At 37.4% G+C, this 15,458-nt stretch overlaps 1 protein-coding gene across 3 annotated transcripts in view; it reads right to left on the bottom strand.

The window, feature by feature from the left end:
- Nucleotides 1–14,945, bottom strand: part of ncapd3 (non-SMC condensin II complex, subunit D3) — a 33,605-nt gene extending 18,660 nt beyond the window's left edge. The window contains exons 1-15 of one of the 3 annotated variants that reach the window (XM_051702335.1): nt 14,855–14,945; nt 14,301–14,452; nt 13,987–14,149; nt 13,247–13,422; nt 12,070–12,237; nt 9,380–9,441; nt 7,570–7,657; nt 7,288–7,421; nt 4,500–4,572; nt 4,278–4,403; nt 3,874–4,126; nt 3,715–3,753; nt 3,501–3,620; nt 3,324–3,397; nt 2,525–2,659 (exon numbers count right to left, since the gene is read on the bottom strand). In XM_051702335.1, the coding sequence (XP_051558295.1) occupies nt 2,525–2,659; nt 3,324–3,397; nt 3,501–3,620; nt 3,715–3,753; nt 3,874–4,126; nt 4,278–4,403; nt 4,500–4,572; nt 7,288–7,421; nt 7,570–7,657; nt 9,380–9,441; nt 12,070–12,237; nt 13,247–13,422; nt 13,987–14,149; nt 14,301–14,452; nt 14,855–14,906 (1,815 nt within the window). In that variant the 5' untranslated portion in view covers nt 14,907–14,945. Of the gene's footprint in view, nt 1–2,524; nt 2,660–3,323; nt 3,398–3,500; nt 3,621–3,714; nt 3,754–3,873; nt 4,127–4,277; nt 4,404–4,499; nt 4,573–7,287; nt 7,422–7,569; nt 7,658–9,379; nt 9,442–9,607; nt 11,326–12,069; nt 12,238–13,246; nt 13,423–13,986; nt 14,150–14,300; nt 14,453–14,854 lie in introns of those variants that run through there. The other 2 variants (XM_051702336.1, XM_051702337.1) reach the window with 2 other exon arrangements.
- Between the last annotated feature and the right edge of the window lie 513 nt (nt 14,946–15,458).

Below are 15,458 nucleotides of genomic sequence, written 5' to 3'. Positions count from 1 at the left end.
CAATTTGAAACTTTGCATTGCCTCCTTATGAGGAACTGCCTTTTCTGTATTCCACATTTGGAAGTCATTTTAGATAAAAGTAAAAGATACATGAAAATTTCAAGTAATTGTTTACTTTTTTGTGTGTGTGTGTGTCAGAGTACTCGCCTACAAAAATACTCGAAATGCCCATCCCTAGTGACAGGATTCCCACATTTTTTTTGACCAAAGAATTTCCATGACCTTTTTTGTTATTAATGGAAATATATATATTTTTTAAATAATTCTGATTGCTAATCATTTAGAACAACTTGTGAACTGGTTCGACCAATTAATTAAAAGGAACTATCGCTAACACATCAGACATCACTATGGCTTGTGAGCAAGTATTACACTATATAAACTCTACACATGAGCAATATCTAGCTGAAATTTTTTTTTTTGCTTTGTATATTTACTTAAGAAAATTTAACAATCTCTGATATTTCCAGGTTTTACATGACCATGGGATCTTTCTGGTCTTAGTATCAGTGTTATAGTACTCGAGACCGGACTTGGTCTCGGACTAGGTCTCGAGACCAAATTTTTATGGTCTTGGTCTTGTCATGGATTCAGGAGCATGCTTGGCCCTGACTCTAGCAAGTTTATAGTCGGACTTTACCCCGAGACCAGTCAAGTCCCTTCCAAAACAAGTCGAGTACTTCGACTTATCTGACAAACATATCTTTGACAATTTTAGCGATTATGACATGTGTGTACTGTCGGCTGTGTAGAATCGGAACTAGTGATGGCCGATTCAAGAATGAATCATGAATGAGTCTGCTTTTTTTAGTGACTGGCCAAATGGGTTAGCAAAATGGGCTGAAACGATTCATTCGATTTATTCGGACTGTTATCTTACTGAATCATTTTCAGCTGTTTTTTATTCAGTTAAACAGTATTGGGTTTTATTTTTAAGAACATAGAGATCTAATGGATCACTGGATGAAGTGGATATTATTTAGCTACAATCATTTGAAACAAAATACTTTTTTGAGAGGTAACTGAGAAACTGCAACTGGAACTGCTTCATGTGAATAAGGGGCCGGTCACACGTTTTTGCGTTCATCCAAGCTGTTTTTCCAGTTGTTCTTCTATGTAAAGAAAAACCTTTGACCGGTCACGTATCGATGTGTTTTCGGTGTCTCACGCAGGAGCGGCAAACATTTTTTAAGTACTTTTGTTAATTTAAAAAGAACTTCAACTGTTAAAAACTGTTCTGCTCCATTCATTTCACAGTGTCTTTTTAACAGTGTTATTATAGTTAATGAAAACGAACTAAAATAATTTTCGTTAACTAAAATAAAAATAAAAATAGAAATTACTGGAAAACACTGAAACTAAAATACTATAACAAGGACGGGCGAAGGAGGCGGGAACCGGCTGAACAGTAAACAAAGTTTTAATGTCAAACTTAACTTAAACATAAACACAGACACAGGAAATATAATTAAGCTTGACATCATGATTGCCAAGGAGACAGCTGGTGTCAAGGTCTACAGTAGAAAAGGTCTTAAATATGTATCTGTTTCTCACCCATACCTGTCATATCGCTTCTGAAGACATGCATTTAACCACTGGAATCATATGGATTACTTTTATGCTGCCTTTATGTGCTTTTTGGAGCTTCAAAGTTTTTGCCCCTATTGGCATTGTATGGACCTACAGAGCTGAAATATTCTTCTAAAAATCTTTATTTGTGTTCAGCAGAAGAAAGAAAGTCATACACATCTGGGATGGCATGAGGGTGAGTAAATGATGAGAGAATTTTCATTTTTGGGTGAACTATTCCTTTGATTTTGTACTCCCCAAAGATTAGTTTAGTAATGATTCATAATCACTTAAGGAAATACATATGGATACGATGTGGATCAAGCTTAAATGTCCTTTGCCACTTTACCCATATTCACCCTATATTATAAAATTTGCAACATTTACAATCCACATTAAACATGAAAATACCACTAGATAGAGGTAACACAAGACTGACCTGAGAATTTAAATGATATTAAATGACTTTTTAAATTACACCAGCCATAAAAAATTAAAAACTAAACTAAAAACCAACTAAACTGAAACTACAAAACACTGAGAAAACGAAAACTAACAGACAAACGAATTATGACAAATTGAATATAAAACAGAAATTAAAACTAAATTAAAAATTCAGAATGTGTTCGGTCTGAATGGCTTCAAAGTCTTTTAGAAATGCTTTAGCCATTAGTTACATGAATGCTACACATACTGAAGAAAATCTAAAAATACTTCTCTCATTGTCATCAAAATGTAATAGTTTGGTGTTGATTTTGCAAAAAAATAAATAAAAAAAATTAAAATTTGCACGTACCCCGAGATGAAACCCTGCAGGCGGAAGTAAGCAGAAATGCTTACTTGACTTACAATTAATGGAATATATGTGCAGAATGGATTACTTATGACCGTTATAATGCCTGCAACTAACACTCCTTCTAAGGCACAAGGAAAAGTTATTGGAGGGGGTTCTCACAGCAAGGAGGTCCATAAGGCACTGCATGGCTTTCTTCTTCACTGAGACAGCAGGATCCCTGCAGCGATCTGACAGAATAGTCAGATTCTCCACGTTGCATGAGATCACCCCATGCTTCAGCAGACTCATGACGGTCTACAAACACACACACAGACACACACAATCAGTCCTAACTCTTTTCTTTGTAGTGATTTGATAATGTGAACAGTTTACAAGATCTAAGGCTGGATGAGCACCAGCCGTGCATAAGTTACAACTTAGTCTAGTTGTAGCATTGATGGGCACTACGTTACAACTTTCGCACTACTGAATATTTGTGCATTGAACCATTAAACTTACACCATTAAACAAGAAACATAACCTTATATATAAAACTACATATTTAAAAAAAAGCCTATGACCAGGAGTAATGTAATACAGTTTTAAAAAGTTTAAAACCAATATTTATTGACCCTGATTAAATTTTAAATAAAATTCCTGAATATTATTAACATAACTTTATCATATTTCATAATCAATATTTTTGTGTATATACACGTTGGCAGTTAAGAGGTAAAAGAAGTTCGACATGACAGTGTGAACTACGCCTGTATCCAGAGGTTCAAGAGGTTATTTACATTTACATACAGAAGTCTTAGAGGTACAACAGTAGCTAAAACAGACTGTTAAATTCTTCAGAGGGAGTGATAAATGGTCATGTGACTGTTTTTGGCCCAAGAAACTTAGATTAACATCATACGTGGGCTTAAGGGAAAACATTTAATATTAAAAAAAAAGTGTAATTTAACGTGATTCATACCTCCAGCGCACTTTTCCTGGCATTGGTTTTAGGGTCACTGACATGCTTTTTAAATAAAGCCATGGTTTCCTCATCTAAATAAATAAATCAATAAAACGAATAAAAAGCCATTCAAACAAATAGACTGTGTTAAAACTTTGAAGTTTGAAGGACAAGGCCTGTTTGATTTGAACTCACTCTGTAAGGACGTGTTGATGTCACTCCTGCGGGTTGCGGTGATGCTCTTGTGTTTTGTGAGCTCGATAGTTCTGAAGGTCAGGGCGGTTTTCTGACCTGTCTCTCCTCTCTTCAGAGTTTCTGAGAAGGATAACACCATACAACAAACTGTACAGCTACTGACATTCAAATTTTCCTCACAAATTTCATTTTAAAAATGTAACTTTGGTCTTACGCTCAGAACGGCCCGTCTCCAGCATAGTCTGTGCACCTGCTGAGAAAAGAATGAGCTCAGTAAGTATTACAACATGTTGAATATCAGATCTGATGTATATAACATAGTTGTAATCTCATATACAAATATCCCACAAGCAGCTGTGGTCATAAAACCTACTGTTGGAGAAGAGCTCATGGACACATTTTGTGGCATTCTGGGAACGCAGCTCCAGACACTGTGCAAGGCAGTGTAGTGCATGGCCTCTGACTGTGGGGGAGACATCGTTACGATGACTGTAAACTATGTTGTGCACCAAGAACCTGTGAGACAGGAACACAGCCAACTCAGGGTCCATCGTGTCCTCCATGTCCCTCTCACTCTGCTCCAGGAGGACCATGGCCACATCCAGTGCAAACATTCTGAAAGCCACCTGAATAGAGGTTTTTGTACAATATTCATGAGGAATATACTAATGCTGATACAAAAAACAGCTATGTGCAAACTACATTTACAGCAACCAAAATGTACGTGCATGCCACATTTTGTTAAAAAGAATGGTAGTTGGATTGTGACAGTCATACCTTGTTGTTTCGAGAGTAGTTATAGAGCCACTTAACGAGGACTGCATAGTCCTGACAAGGCATCTTAGCCATTAGCTTTCCAACAGCCTGTGCTCCACTGGTTCGATATTCAGACTTCTCCACCATCTGAAACATATATAGATATAAGATATAAACAGATATACACTGAAAAACAAACAAACAAACAACAACAACAAAAAAAACATCTTAAAATAAGTGTACCTGATGGCAGATATGTTGCACAAGGGTTCGTAAAAGCGGCAATGTGGTCTCCCTCTGTTCATCAACAATATGACTAGAACACAGACAATTCAGGCAGAATAAAAATATATCGATATAAATATAAAATAATAAAAAATAAAAATCACAGATTTAATGCTAAATAATGCAGACAAAAGAAAACACTTTTTATATATATATATATATATATATATATATATATAAAAACACACACACTGGCGGCCAAAAGTTTAGAATAATGTACAGATTTTGCAAAGGAAATTGGTACTTTAATTCACCAAAGTGGCATTCAACTGATCACAAAGTATAGTCAGGACATTACTAATGTAAAAAACAGCACCATCACTATTTGAAAAAGTCATTTTTGATCCAGTCTAGACAGTCCCCATTTCCAGCAGCCATCACTCCAACACCTTATCCTTGAGTAATCATGTTAAATTGCTAAATTGGTACTAGAAAATCACTTGCCATTATATCAAACACAGTTGAAAGCTATTTGGTTCGTTAAATGAAGCTTAACATTGTCTTTGTGTTTGTTTTTGAATTGCCACAGTATGTAATAGACTGGCATGTCTTAAGGTCAATATTTGGTCAAAAATGGCAAAAAAGAAACTGCTTTCTCTAGAAACTCATCAGTCAATTATTGTTTTGAGGAATGAAGGCTATACAATGCTTGAAATTGCCAAAAAAATGATGATTTCATACAAAGGTGTACACTACAGTCTTCAAAGACAAAGGACTCTAACAAGTAAAAGAAAGAGATGTGGAAGGCCCAGATACAACTAAACAAGAGGATAAGTACATCAGAGTCTCTAGTTTGAGAAATAGATGCCTCACATGTCCTCAGCTGACAGCTTCATTGAATTCTACCCGCTCAACACCAGTTTCATGTACAACAGTAAAGAGAAGACTCAGGGGTGCAGGACTTATGGGAAGAATTGCAAAGAAAAAGCCACTTTTGAAACAGAAAAACAAAAAGAAAAGGTTAGAGTGGGCAAAGAAACACAGATATTGGACAACAGATAATTGGAAGAGTGTTATGGACCAAAGAGTTCTCATCAAAAAATCCTCCACATGCAGCAATGACAGCTTTGCAGATCCTTGGCATTCTAGCTGTCAGTTTGTTCAGATACTCAGCTGACATTTCACCCCACACTTCCTGTAGCACTTGCCATAGATGTGGCTGTCTTGTCGGGCACTTCTCACACACCTTACAGTCTAGCTGATCCCACAAAAGCTCAATTGGGTTAAGATCCATAACACTCTTTTCCAATTATCTGTTGTCCGATGTCTGGGTTTCTTTGCCCACTCTAAACTTTCTTTTTGTTTTCTGTTTCAAAAGTGGCTTTTTCTTTGCAATTCTTCCCATAAGTCCTGCACCCCTGAGTCTTCTCTTTACTGTTGTGCATGAAACTGGTGTTGAGTGGGTAGAATTCAATGAAGCATCTATTTCTAGAACTAGAGACTCTGATGTACTTATCCTCTTGTTTAGTTGTACATCTGGCCTTCCACATCTCTTTCTGTCCTTGTTAGAGCCAGTTGTCCTTTGTCTTTGAAGACTGTAGTGTACACCTTTGTATGAAATCTTCAGTTTTTGGCAATTTCAAGCATTGTATAGCCTTCATTCCTCAAAACATTGATTGACTGACGAGTTTCTAGAGAAAGCTGTTTCTTTTTTGCCATATTTGACCTAATATAAACCTTAAGACATGCCAGTCTATTGCATACTGTGGCAACTCAAAAACAAACACAAAGACAATGTTAAGCTTCATTTAACGAACCAAATAGCTTTCAACTGTGTTTTATATAATGGCAAGTGATTTTCTAGTACCAGATTAGCAATTTAGGATGATTACTCAAGGATAAGGTGTTGGAGTGATGGCTGCTAGAAATGGGTCCTGTCTAGATTTGATCAAAAATTACTTTTTTCAAATAGTGACGGTGCTGTTTTTTTCATCAGTAATGTCCTGACTATACTTTGTGATCAGCTGAATGTCACTTTGGTGAATTAAAGTACCAATTTCCTTCCGAAACAGCAAAATCTGTACATTATTCCAAACTGGCCACCAGTGTATATTTATAATTATTTTAATTATTGATTTGATTAATCGGCACATCAAGTTATTAATTTGATTAAAAAAAAAATAGCGATTGACAGCCCTTATATAAAAATGTACATGACAGGTACAACTGAAAGTCACTATCAGTAGCGCTCAACAATGTGGATGGCCAAGACCATTGTGAGAGATTTTCAAGTTAATGTCACTTGTTTAATAAGTCCAGTACTCTATTACTACATCTTAAATTAGTTAATCTTGCACTTGTATTTTTAAAACATTACAGTTCTATAATTTCTAGCAAATATTGCAAGAGAAACTTAGAATTTGTTGTAACTTTATTGTAAAACTTATTAATAAAAATGTTTACGTAAATTTCATACCATAAAATGTATAAATATGCTGCTAAAAATAATATGCAGAATTTTTTGTGAGGTACAAATATTGGCAGGGCGATATGAACTACTGTCCCAAATGGACCAGCAGAAAAAAATCCTTACTTTTGAGCCCTGGTCTGGTAAAAGGTGCAGTAAGCTATGTGGAATGCCACAGAAAGACTTTCTGCTTGTGAATTTTGCATGTTCGGGTTTGCTGACATGTCTTTGGAGAGGCCGTGTGGCTGTTAGCAAAGTTAGCAAAATGGGAGCACCTTTAAGCTCTTTTCCTAAATACTGTTAAAACCACCAGCTAGGAGTGGATAACTAGTCACTTACCTAATAAAAAGAATAGACTGGTCTCTGGCACTACAGATAGCTTGAGACGGAACAAGAAGACACGGCTTGGATCGGTCTTGCGTTTTCATCATTAGTATCACGTACAATAGCTTGCGGAACACTCTACGACGACACTGTAAAAATGCAACAACCACAACAATTGTAATGTAATGTACATGCAACCAAGTTAAACAGTGGTCTTCATAAAAACAAACATTTTCAACTAAAAAAAGCATAGTTGAAATAGCATTAAACAGAGGGTTTTTGAATATCTCTACTCACCTCATCTCCTTCACCATGAATGGCCGAGCAGAGTATTCCCAGTCCACGATAGGCCAGCTCAGGCAGGCTCTGTAATTGGTCGACATTCCTTTGAACACAGACAAAAAAAAAAAAAAACAGAAAAATAAGGCAAAGAAAAATCACAATACTATGCTATTCATAAATGAAAGCTCAAAGACACATGTACAGGTGCATCTCAATAAATTAGAATGTCGTGGAAAAGTTCATTTATTTCAGTAATTCAACTCAAATTGTGAAACTCGTGTATTAAATAAATTCAATGCACACAGACTGAAGTAGTTTAAGTCTTTGGTTCTTTTAATTGTGATGATTTTGGCTCACATTTAACAAAAACCCACCAATTCACTATCTCAAAAAATTAGAATATGGTGACATGCCAATAAGCTAATCAACTCAAAACACCTGCAAAGGTTTCCTGAGCCTTCAAAATGGTCTCTCAGTTTGGTTCACTAGGCTACACAATCATGGGGAAGACTGCTGATCTGACAGTTGTCCAGAAGACTAAATCATTGACACCCTTCACAAGGAGGGTAAGCCATAAACATTCATTGCCAAAGAAGCTGTATCCAAGCATGTTAACAGAAAGTTGAGTGGAAGGAAAAAGTGTGGAAGAAAAAGATGCACAACCAACCGAGAGAACCGCAGCCTTATGATTGTCAAGCAAAATCGATTCAAGAATTCGGGTGAACTTCACAAGAAATGGACTGAGGCTGGGGTCAAGGCATCAAGAGCCACCACACACAGACATGTCAAGGAATTTGGCTACAGTTGTCGTATTCCTCTTGTCAAGCCACTCCTGAACCACAGACAACGTCAGAGGCGTCTTACCTGGGCTAAGGAGAAGAAGAACTGGACTGTTGCCCAGTGGTCCAAAGTCCTCTTTTCAGATGAGAGCAAGTTTTGTATTTCATTTGGAAACCAAGGTCCTAGAGTCTGGAGGAAGGGTGGAGAAGCTCATAGCCCAAGTTGCTTGAAGTCCAGTGTTAAGTTTCCTCAGTCTGTGATGATTTGGGGTGCAATGTCATCTGCTGGTGTTGGTCCATTGTGTTTTTTGAAAACCAAAGTCACTGCACCCGTTTACCAAGAAATTTTGGAGCACTTCAGGCTTCCTTCTGCTGACTAGCTTTTTAAAGATGCTGATTTCATTTTCCAGCAGGATTTGGCACCTGCCCACACTGCCAAAAGCACCAAAAGTTGGTTAAATGACCATGGTATTGGTGTGCTTGACTGGCCAGCAAACTCACCAGACCTGAACCCCATAGAGAATCTATGGGGTATTGTCAAGAGGAAAATGAGAAACAAGAGACCAAAAAATGCAGATGAGCTGAAGGCCACTGTCAAAGAAACCTGGGCTTCCATACCACCTCGGCAGTGCCACAAACTGATCACCTCCATGCCACGCCGAATTGAGGCAGTAATTAAAGCAAAAGGAGCCCCTACCAAGTATTGAGTACATATACAGTAAATGAACATACTTTCCAGAAGGCCAACAATTCACTAAAAATGTTTTTTTTATTGGTCTTATGATGTATTCTAATTTTTTGAGATCGTGAATTGGTGGGTTTTTGTTAAATGTGAGCCAAAATCATCACAATTAAAAGAACCAAAGACTTAAACTACTTCAGTCTGTGTGCATTGTATTTATTTAATACACGAGTTTCACAATTTGAGTTGAATTACTGAAATAAATGAACTTTTCCACGACATTCTAATTTATTGAGATGCACCTGTAATTGTGATGTAGGAAAGCATTTCTTTGCCCTCATTTCTAATTTTCTTTTTCATTTACCTTTCCTGAGAGAATGACATATCTCCCATGACTGGTTCAAAGTTTGTAAGCTCAGTGAAAAGCTGAAAGTAAATAAAAAATATATACATTTAATTAAGCATTATATAATGTGTAACGAAAGCAAAAATAGATGTGTCAAAGGTTTCACTATTATAAATATAATCTGTTTGAGAGACTTTGTCCACCATCTGACCCATTACAAAAACATACACACTTGAGTTTACTCACTTGAATTTATTTTTCTCATGGTCGTAAAATTCTTTTGATCGACAGGCATATGATTAACGCTTAAAATTAGTTTTGCAGGGGGGCCTGGGTATCTCAGTGGTAAAGACGCTGGCTACCATCCCTGGAGTATGCTAGTTCGAATCCCAGGGCGTGCTGAGTGACTCCAGCCAGGTCTCCTAAGCAATCAAATTGGCCCGGTTGCTAGGGAGGGTAGAGTCACATGGGGTAACCTCCTCGCGATCGCTATAATGTGGTTCGTTCTCGGTGGGGCGTGTGGTGAGTTGAGCGTGGATGCTGCGGTGGGTGGCGTGAAACCTCCACACGCGCTATGTCTCAGTGGCAACGTGTTCAACAAGCCACGTGATAAGATGCATGGGTTGACGATCTCAGACGCGGAGGCAACTGGGATTCGTCCTCCGCCACCCAGACTGAGGCGAATCACTACGTGACCATGAGGACTTAAAAGCACATTGGGAATTGGCCATTCCAAATTGGGAGAAAAAGGGTAAATATCAACAACAACAAAAAAAAAATATTTGTTTTGCAGGCATATAAATTATCTACATATGAATTTCTTTGCTAAACCAGCATTTTAATTAAAAACACTGGACTGGACAATGTAGGAAAAGCAACCAACAAGTGCCCAGCCTAAAGAAACTGTATTTTTTCAATCTGGCTCCAGCGTTCCACAGACTCCATTCCAAATTGTGAAGTAAAAGAACAGCTAATAATGCTCTTTTTAAAATGACAGATCTCTGTTCTAAGGGTGAGTGATATACCAGATGCATTGTTGCCAGATTATGTATGAGAAACAAGTGACCTGGTCTAAAAAAAACAAGCCCAAAATAAGGGACTTTCCTCACCCAAAATAAGTGAAAATAAGTGGTTAAATTGTTTTCCCGTGTAGGGGGTTGTTCAGCTTTGATCATAGTATACAGTAGCCTATATGTATAATAATGTCTTTTTAAAAATGTACTCTTAATATTAAATATTACACCAAAAATATAACAAATATTTCTAAGGGGGCCTAAATCTCTCTCTCTCTCTCTCCCGCATGCACACACTGTGTGAGCGTGTCTGGACTTAACGTTACCTTATGCAGGCCGAAATATTTGTGTTTTTTAAACCTTAGTGTACCTACAGAGAGCGCTTGCGAAGACCATGTTCTTCTAGAGCTTATAAGGTCCTGAATCAACTTTATACTGATTTAAAAACCAACATTGGGGTAAAACAGAAGGGAGCACACACTCATTGCTCTTGGCTCTTTAGCTGTAATAAGCCATATGAAATCGAACATTATCATTAAGTAAGGCCTAAATAAAAAATAAAAAAAATAACTGTATGAATAATTTACTTTTAATCTCAGGTCTGCTTCTCAGTCAAAATCCGGCAGCATATTTTAATGCATAAAATGTAACAATAATTCAGTGAAGCCTTAGAAACAACAGAGAAATTTACTTTTTTACTTCTACTACTTTTCCTTGAATCTGTTCATCATCCTTGTTGTTATTATCAGGGGTGCATTAATGCACGGGCTTACACGGGCTGAAGCCCAGGGGCCCACAACTCCCAGGGGTGCCCCCTTTCTTTGTGTCCAACACCCTACTTTCCCACGTCGATGTTCGCAGGAGCGCGCATCAAAAGATGTTCAGCGGGAGACGTTGATATAAACACGAGATGTTGCGAAATCGGCTGTTTAGTGCACGTTCATAAAATAACAACCCCACTCCCTATCCCACCCCCCGACCGATGTCATTATTGCCTTATTTTCAACAGGAAGTGGTGTAATTCCGAAAATGTACTATGATAAATTCTTTGTTATCAATAAAAATATCTATTTTTACAAATTAAAATAACGTTATTACCTGGTTACCAGCATTTAAAAACAATGTTTTCATTCCGAAACAACTGGAAGGGACTTTGTTTACATTTTCAGTAACATTCTCCAAAAAATATCATTCTTTTTTGGTTTTCATTTCTTGAACCATTTTAAGTCCCTAATCTATACAAAGAGTGGTTACTTTTTAGAAACTAAAATATAAGATTTGAAATTCAGGCTAACAGTTTATGAATTTAGTATAAATATAACAGTAGTCATCTATATACCAGCACATGCTTTCTAGAAGAGACCATGATGAGCTTATCAACCACAAAAACAACTTTAGAGATGAAACTGCTCTCTTTTGACCCAATACTTGGCAAAAGGGATGTACTGGCTCTTTGATGGAGAGGTCAAATGAACAGCTGTGCCCAAGAAGCTATTTCATTACCCATGCCAACCCCCAACACTACCAAAGAGGCCTGTATGTAAAAAATATTACAAAAAAAAAAAAAAATAATAATATTTTACATACAGCCCTCTTTTGGTAGTGTTGGGGTTTGCATGAGTAATGAAATAGACATACAGACTGATGCTCTTTTAGTAAAATGCATTACTGTAATCACCATCACCATTTATTGACCTGAACACAGCTGTCAGTACTCTGAGGTTTGTCTCGAAGCGAAAATCTCTCTAGAAGTCTCAGGAGTGTGCGAACCAGCATAACAATGCCCTCCCTGATTTTCAGCAAATCCTGTGCCGAAAAGTACATCCCCTCCTCTTCGTTATCTTCATCGTCATCAATCTCCATCTGTTAGGAAACAAACACACCACAAAATACACACTTAAGATTACAACATGCTTTTTACACATATCTACTCAAAACAAAGAATTACACTGTTATGTGAAATTATCTAATATATACACTGATCAGCCACAACATTAAAACCACCTGCCTAATATTGTGTAGGTCCCCCTCGTGCCACCAAAACAGCGCCAACCCGCATCTTAGAATAGCATTCTGAGATGCTATTCTTCTCACCACAAATGTACAAATGTTTATCTGAGTTACCATAGACTTTTTCAGATCGAACTAGTCTGGTCATTCTCCGTTGACCTCTCTCATCAACAAGGCGTTTCTATCCACAGAACTGCGGCTCACCACTGGGTGTTTTTGGCACCATTCTTAGTAAATTCTAGAGACAGTTGTTACAGAAATATCCAAACCAGCCCATCTGGCACCAACAATCATGCCACGGTTCAAATCACTGAGATAAAAAATTTTTTTCCCCCATTCTGATGGTTGATGTGAACATTAACTGAAGCTCCTGACCCATATCTGCTTGATTTTATGCACTGCTGCCACACAATTGGCTGATTAGATAATCGAATGGATGATTGTTGGTGCCAGATGGGCTGGTTTGAGTATTTCTGTAACTGCTGATCTCCTGGGATTTTCACACACAACAGTCTCTAGAATTTACTCAGAATGGTGCAAAAAACAAAAAACATCCAGTGAGCGGCAGTTCTGTGGACGGAAATGCCATGTTGATGAGAGAGGTCAACAGAGAATGGCCAGACTGGTTCGAACTGACAAAGTCTACGGTAACTCTGATAACCACTCTGTACAATTGTGGTGAGAAGAATAGCATCTCAGAATGCTGTACTGAGATGCGGGTTGGCGCTGTTTTGGCAGCACGAGGGGGACCTACACAACATTCGGCAGGTGGTTTTAATGTTGTAGCTGATCGGTGTAGTTTATGCTACAAATACAAACAATGTCACATGTACGTACAACAAACAAAATGAAACCTGTTTACCTCATCAGACACTTTCTTTGGGGGTTTGGATCGTTTCCCACTTTTGGTGTCACCTTGGGAGCTTTTCAGAGAATCTTTCTTGCGCTTCTTGCCAGTGTCCTGAGGCCAGCATTTCAGGGGCATGTTCAGACAGGTATCAAAAAGGATCTGATGGTACACTTTATTTGCAACACTTCCTAAAGATGGACAAAAAGTAAAAATAAAAACAGATTTTATAAACCAACCTGGATGACTTATATAGACTAGGGTATGTGCTTTGCTAACATGGCTATTCGGCAGGATCTCAGATATATTTTACACTAATTTTTGTACAAATTACTTTCTTTTTTTTTTGTGTGTGTGTGTAATTTTTTTTTTGTGGACTGAAATATTATGACTATAGCAGTGGATTGAGTGCATAAGATCCTTTTTGCCATATCATACTTAAACACACATACTCCCTTCACTCTCCTAAAGTCAACATTAATTCAGAATGTATCCTATTAATTTTTTAATGCATGTTCCTTGTCCCTGATTTACTGATGCACTTTATTTCAAGGACAAAAAAGGTTTGTCTTAAAAATCTTTTATCAAACTATCTTGCACTGCTTCTGAAACAACTTTCCTGCTCAGCCGTTGTCATAAACCCTTCTCTTTAATCCACCTGTCACAAGTCCTTCACTCGCAAAGAGCAAACTGTTTTTGCCATGTTTTAGGATGGAATACAGCACTGCAGTCTGAGGCAGGCATTGTAAACTGACCTGGTATTTTCAGCAGCAGCAAATATAGGGAGGCTGCCTGTAGACCACACAGTCTTTGCTCAAGACTGGGGCTTTTGGTTTTCGCACTGAGAATGAAATACGACAAGACAGCCACCAAAGCTTTTGTAGAGAGACCATTCTCACCAAACACCACCCAGACACTCTACAGGAAAAAAATAATAAACAAAATACACACATACAAACAGAAGAATCATAAATAGGTATAATGAAAACTACCTCACAAACTGAGCCATTTATTATTTGTGTAATAAAGGTGAAGCATAATGAAATCATGGCATCATCAAATGTTATACCTGTGTGTTGTCGTCATCATCAGTGGAAAAGGGCAGCAGCTGCATGTAAACTGTCTTGAAAACATCAGGGTCTTCCTTTATCTCCTCCTCAATAACAGGATCAAGGGGGTCTGTGTGGGTGAACTCGAAATCCCACACTGCATCCACCCAGTCTGAAACGTCAACAAATCAACAGTTGTAAACAGTAGCTAATGCTGCCTAAATGTGTATATGCAACTAATTAGGTTTTTGAGACAGTGGGTTAAAATGTAAAATACTATTATTAAAAACACATAATGACTGTTTAATATAATTTAAACTATAACTGCTTGAACAGCTGGTTAGTCTTTGGTATGGTCAAACAACAAAACAAAACTAAATTAAGTCGCGTTAAACACACCAAAACAACATTTATAACAAACCATGACCCAAAAGCAAAACGATCCCCCGGAATGACAGCATCAGCTACGGCTCAATGTATTCCGAGATTTAATAAAACAATATACACAATGAATCTCCAAAAAGGTTTTAGATTTTTTTCCTGAGACACATTCATGATAAAAATCAATCCATACCGGTAGGCACACTGTTTAATTTCAATAACTGCAAAGCGCGAGCCAACTCCATCTTCGGTTCGAAATAGCGCGCCAATGTCTGCTGTATTCGGACAGCACATATCCCGGCATGCACTGTGACCCACCCGGAAAACCACTTTACAAATCCTACCAGAGACCTTCTACAAATGTAAAATAGCATAAAGCGGCGGTCCCATAGACAATCTATGGCGGAACACGGGTTGAGGCCGGTTTTTGTACAGTTCAAATTTCAATTTAAAGTACTTTATTGGCATGATTGTGTTTACATACAACATTGCCAAAGTACTAATACACAAAACAAATAATGACAAGAAAAAGTGAATAATAATATAACAGTAACAAATAACACAAATAATTCAAATAAGGTGGAGAGTAATTGATAAAATAAAATAAATAAAATAATAACAATATACATTATACAATATAAAATAAAATAAATATAAAGCACGTTATGAACGATTGATGTCAATGGAACACATGCTTCAGTGTGCTTAATAAACAGTTTTGTGAGGAAACAGCTCATCACTTAATGATTTGACCGCCTGCTCGCCAGTCTTTAACATGTTTAACACTAAACATTTCT

Source organism: Myxocyprinus asiaticus, chromosome 7 (assembly GCF_019703515.2).
Source record: "Myxocyprinus asiaticus isolate MX2 ecotype Aquarium Trade chromosome 7, UBuf_Myxa_2, whole genome shotgun sequence".
Classification (NCBI taxonomy): domain Eukaryota; kingdom Metazoa; phylum Chordata; class Actinopteri; order Cypriniformes; family Catostomidae; genus Myxocyprinus; species Myxocyprinus asiaticus.
The sequence above is the reverse complement of the archived record's forward strand: the minus strand, read 5'-3'. Positions and strand labels throughout refer to the sequence as shown.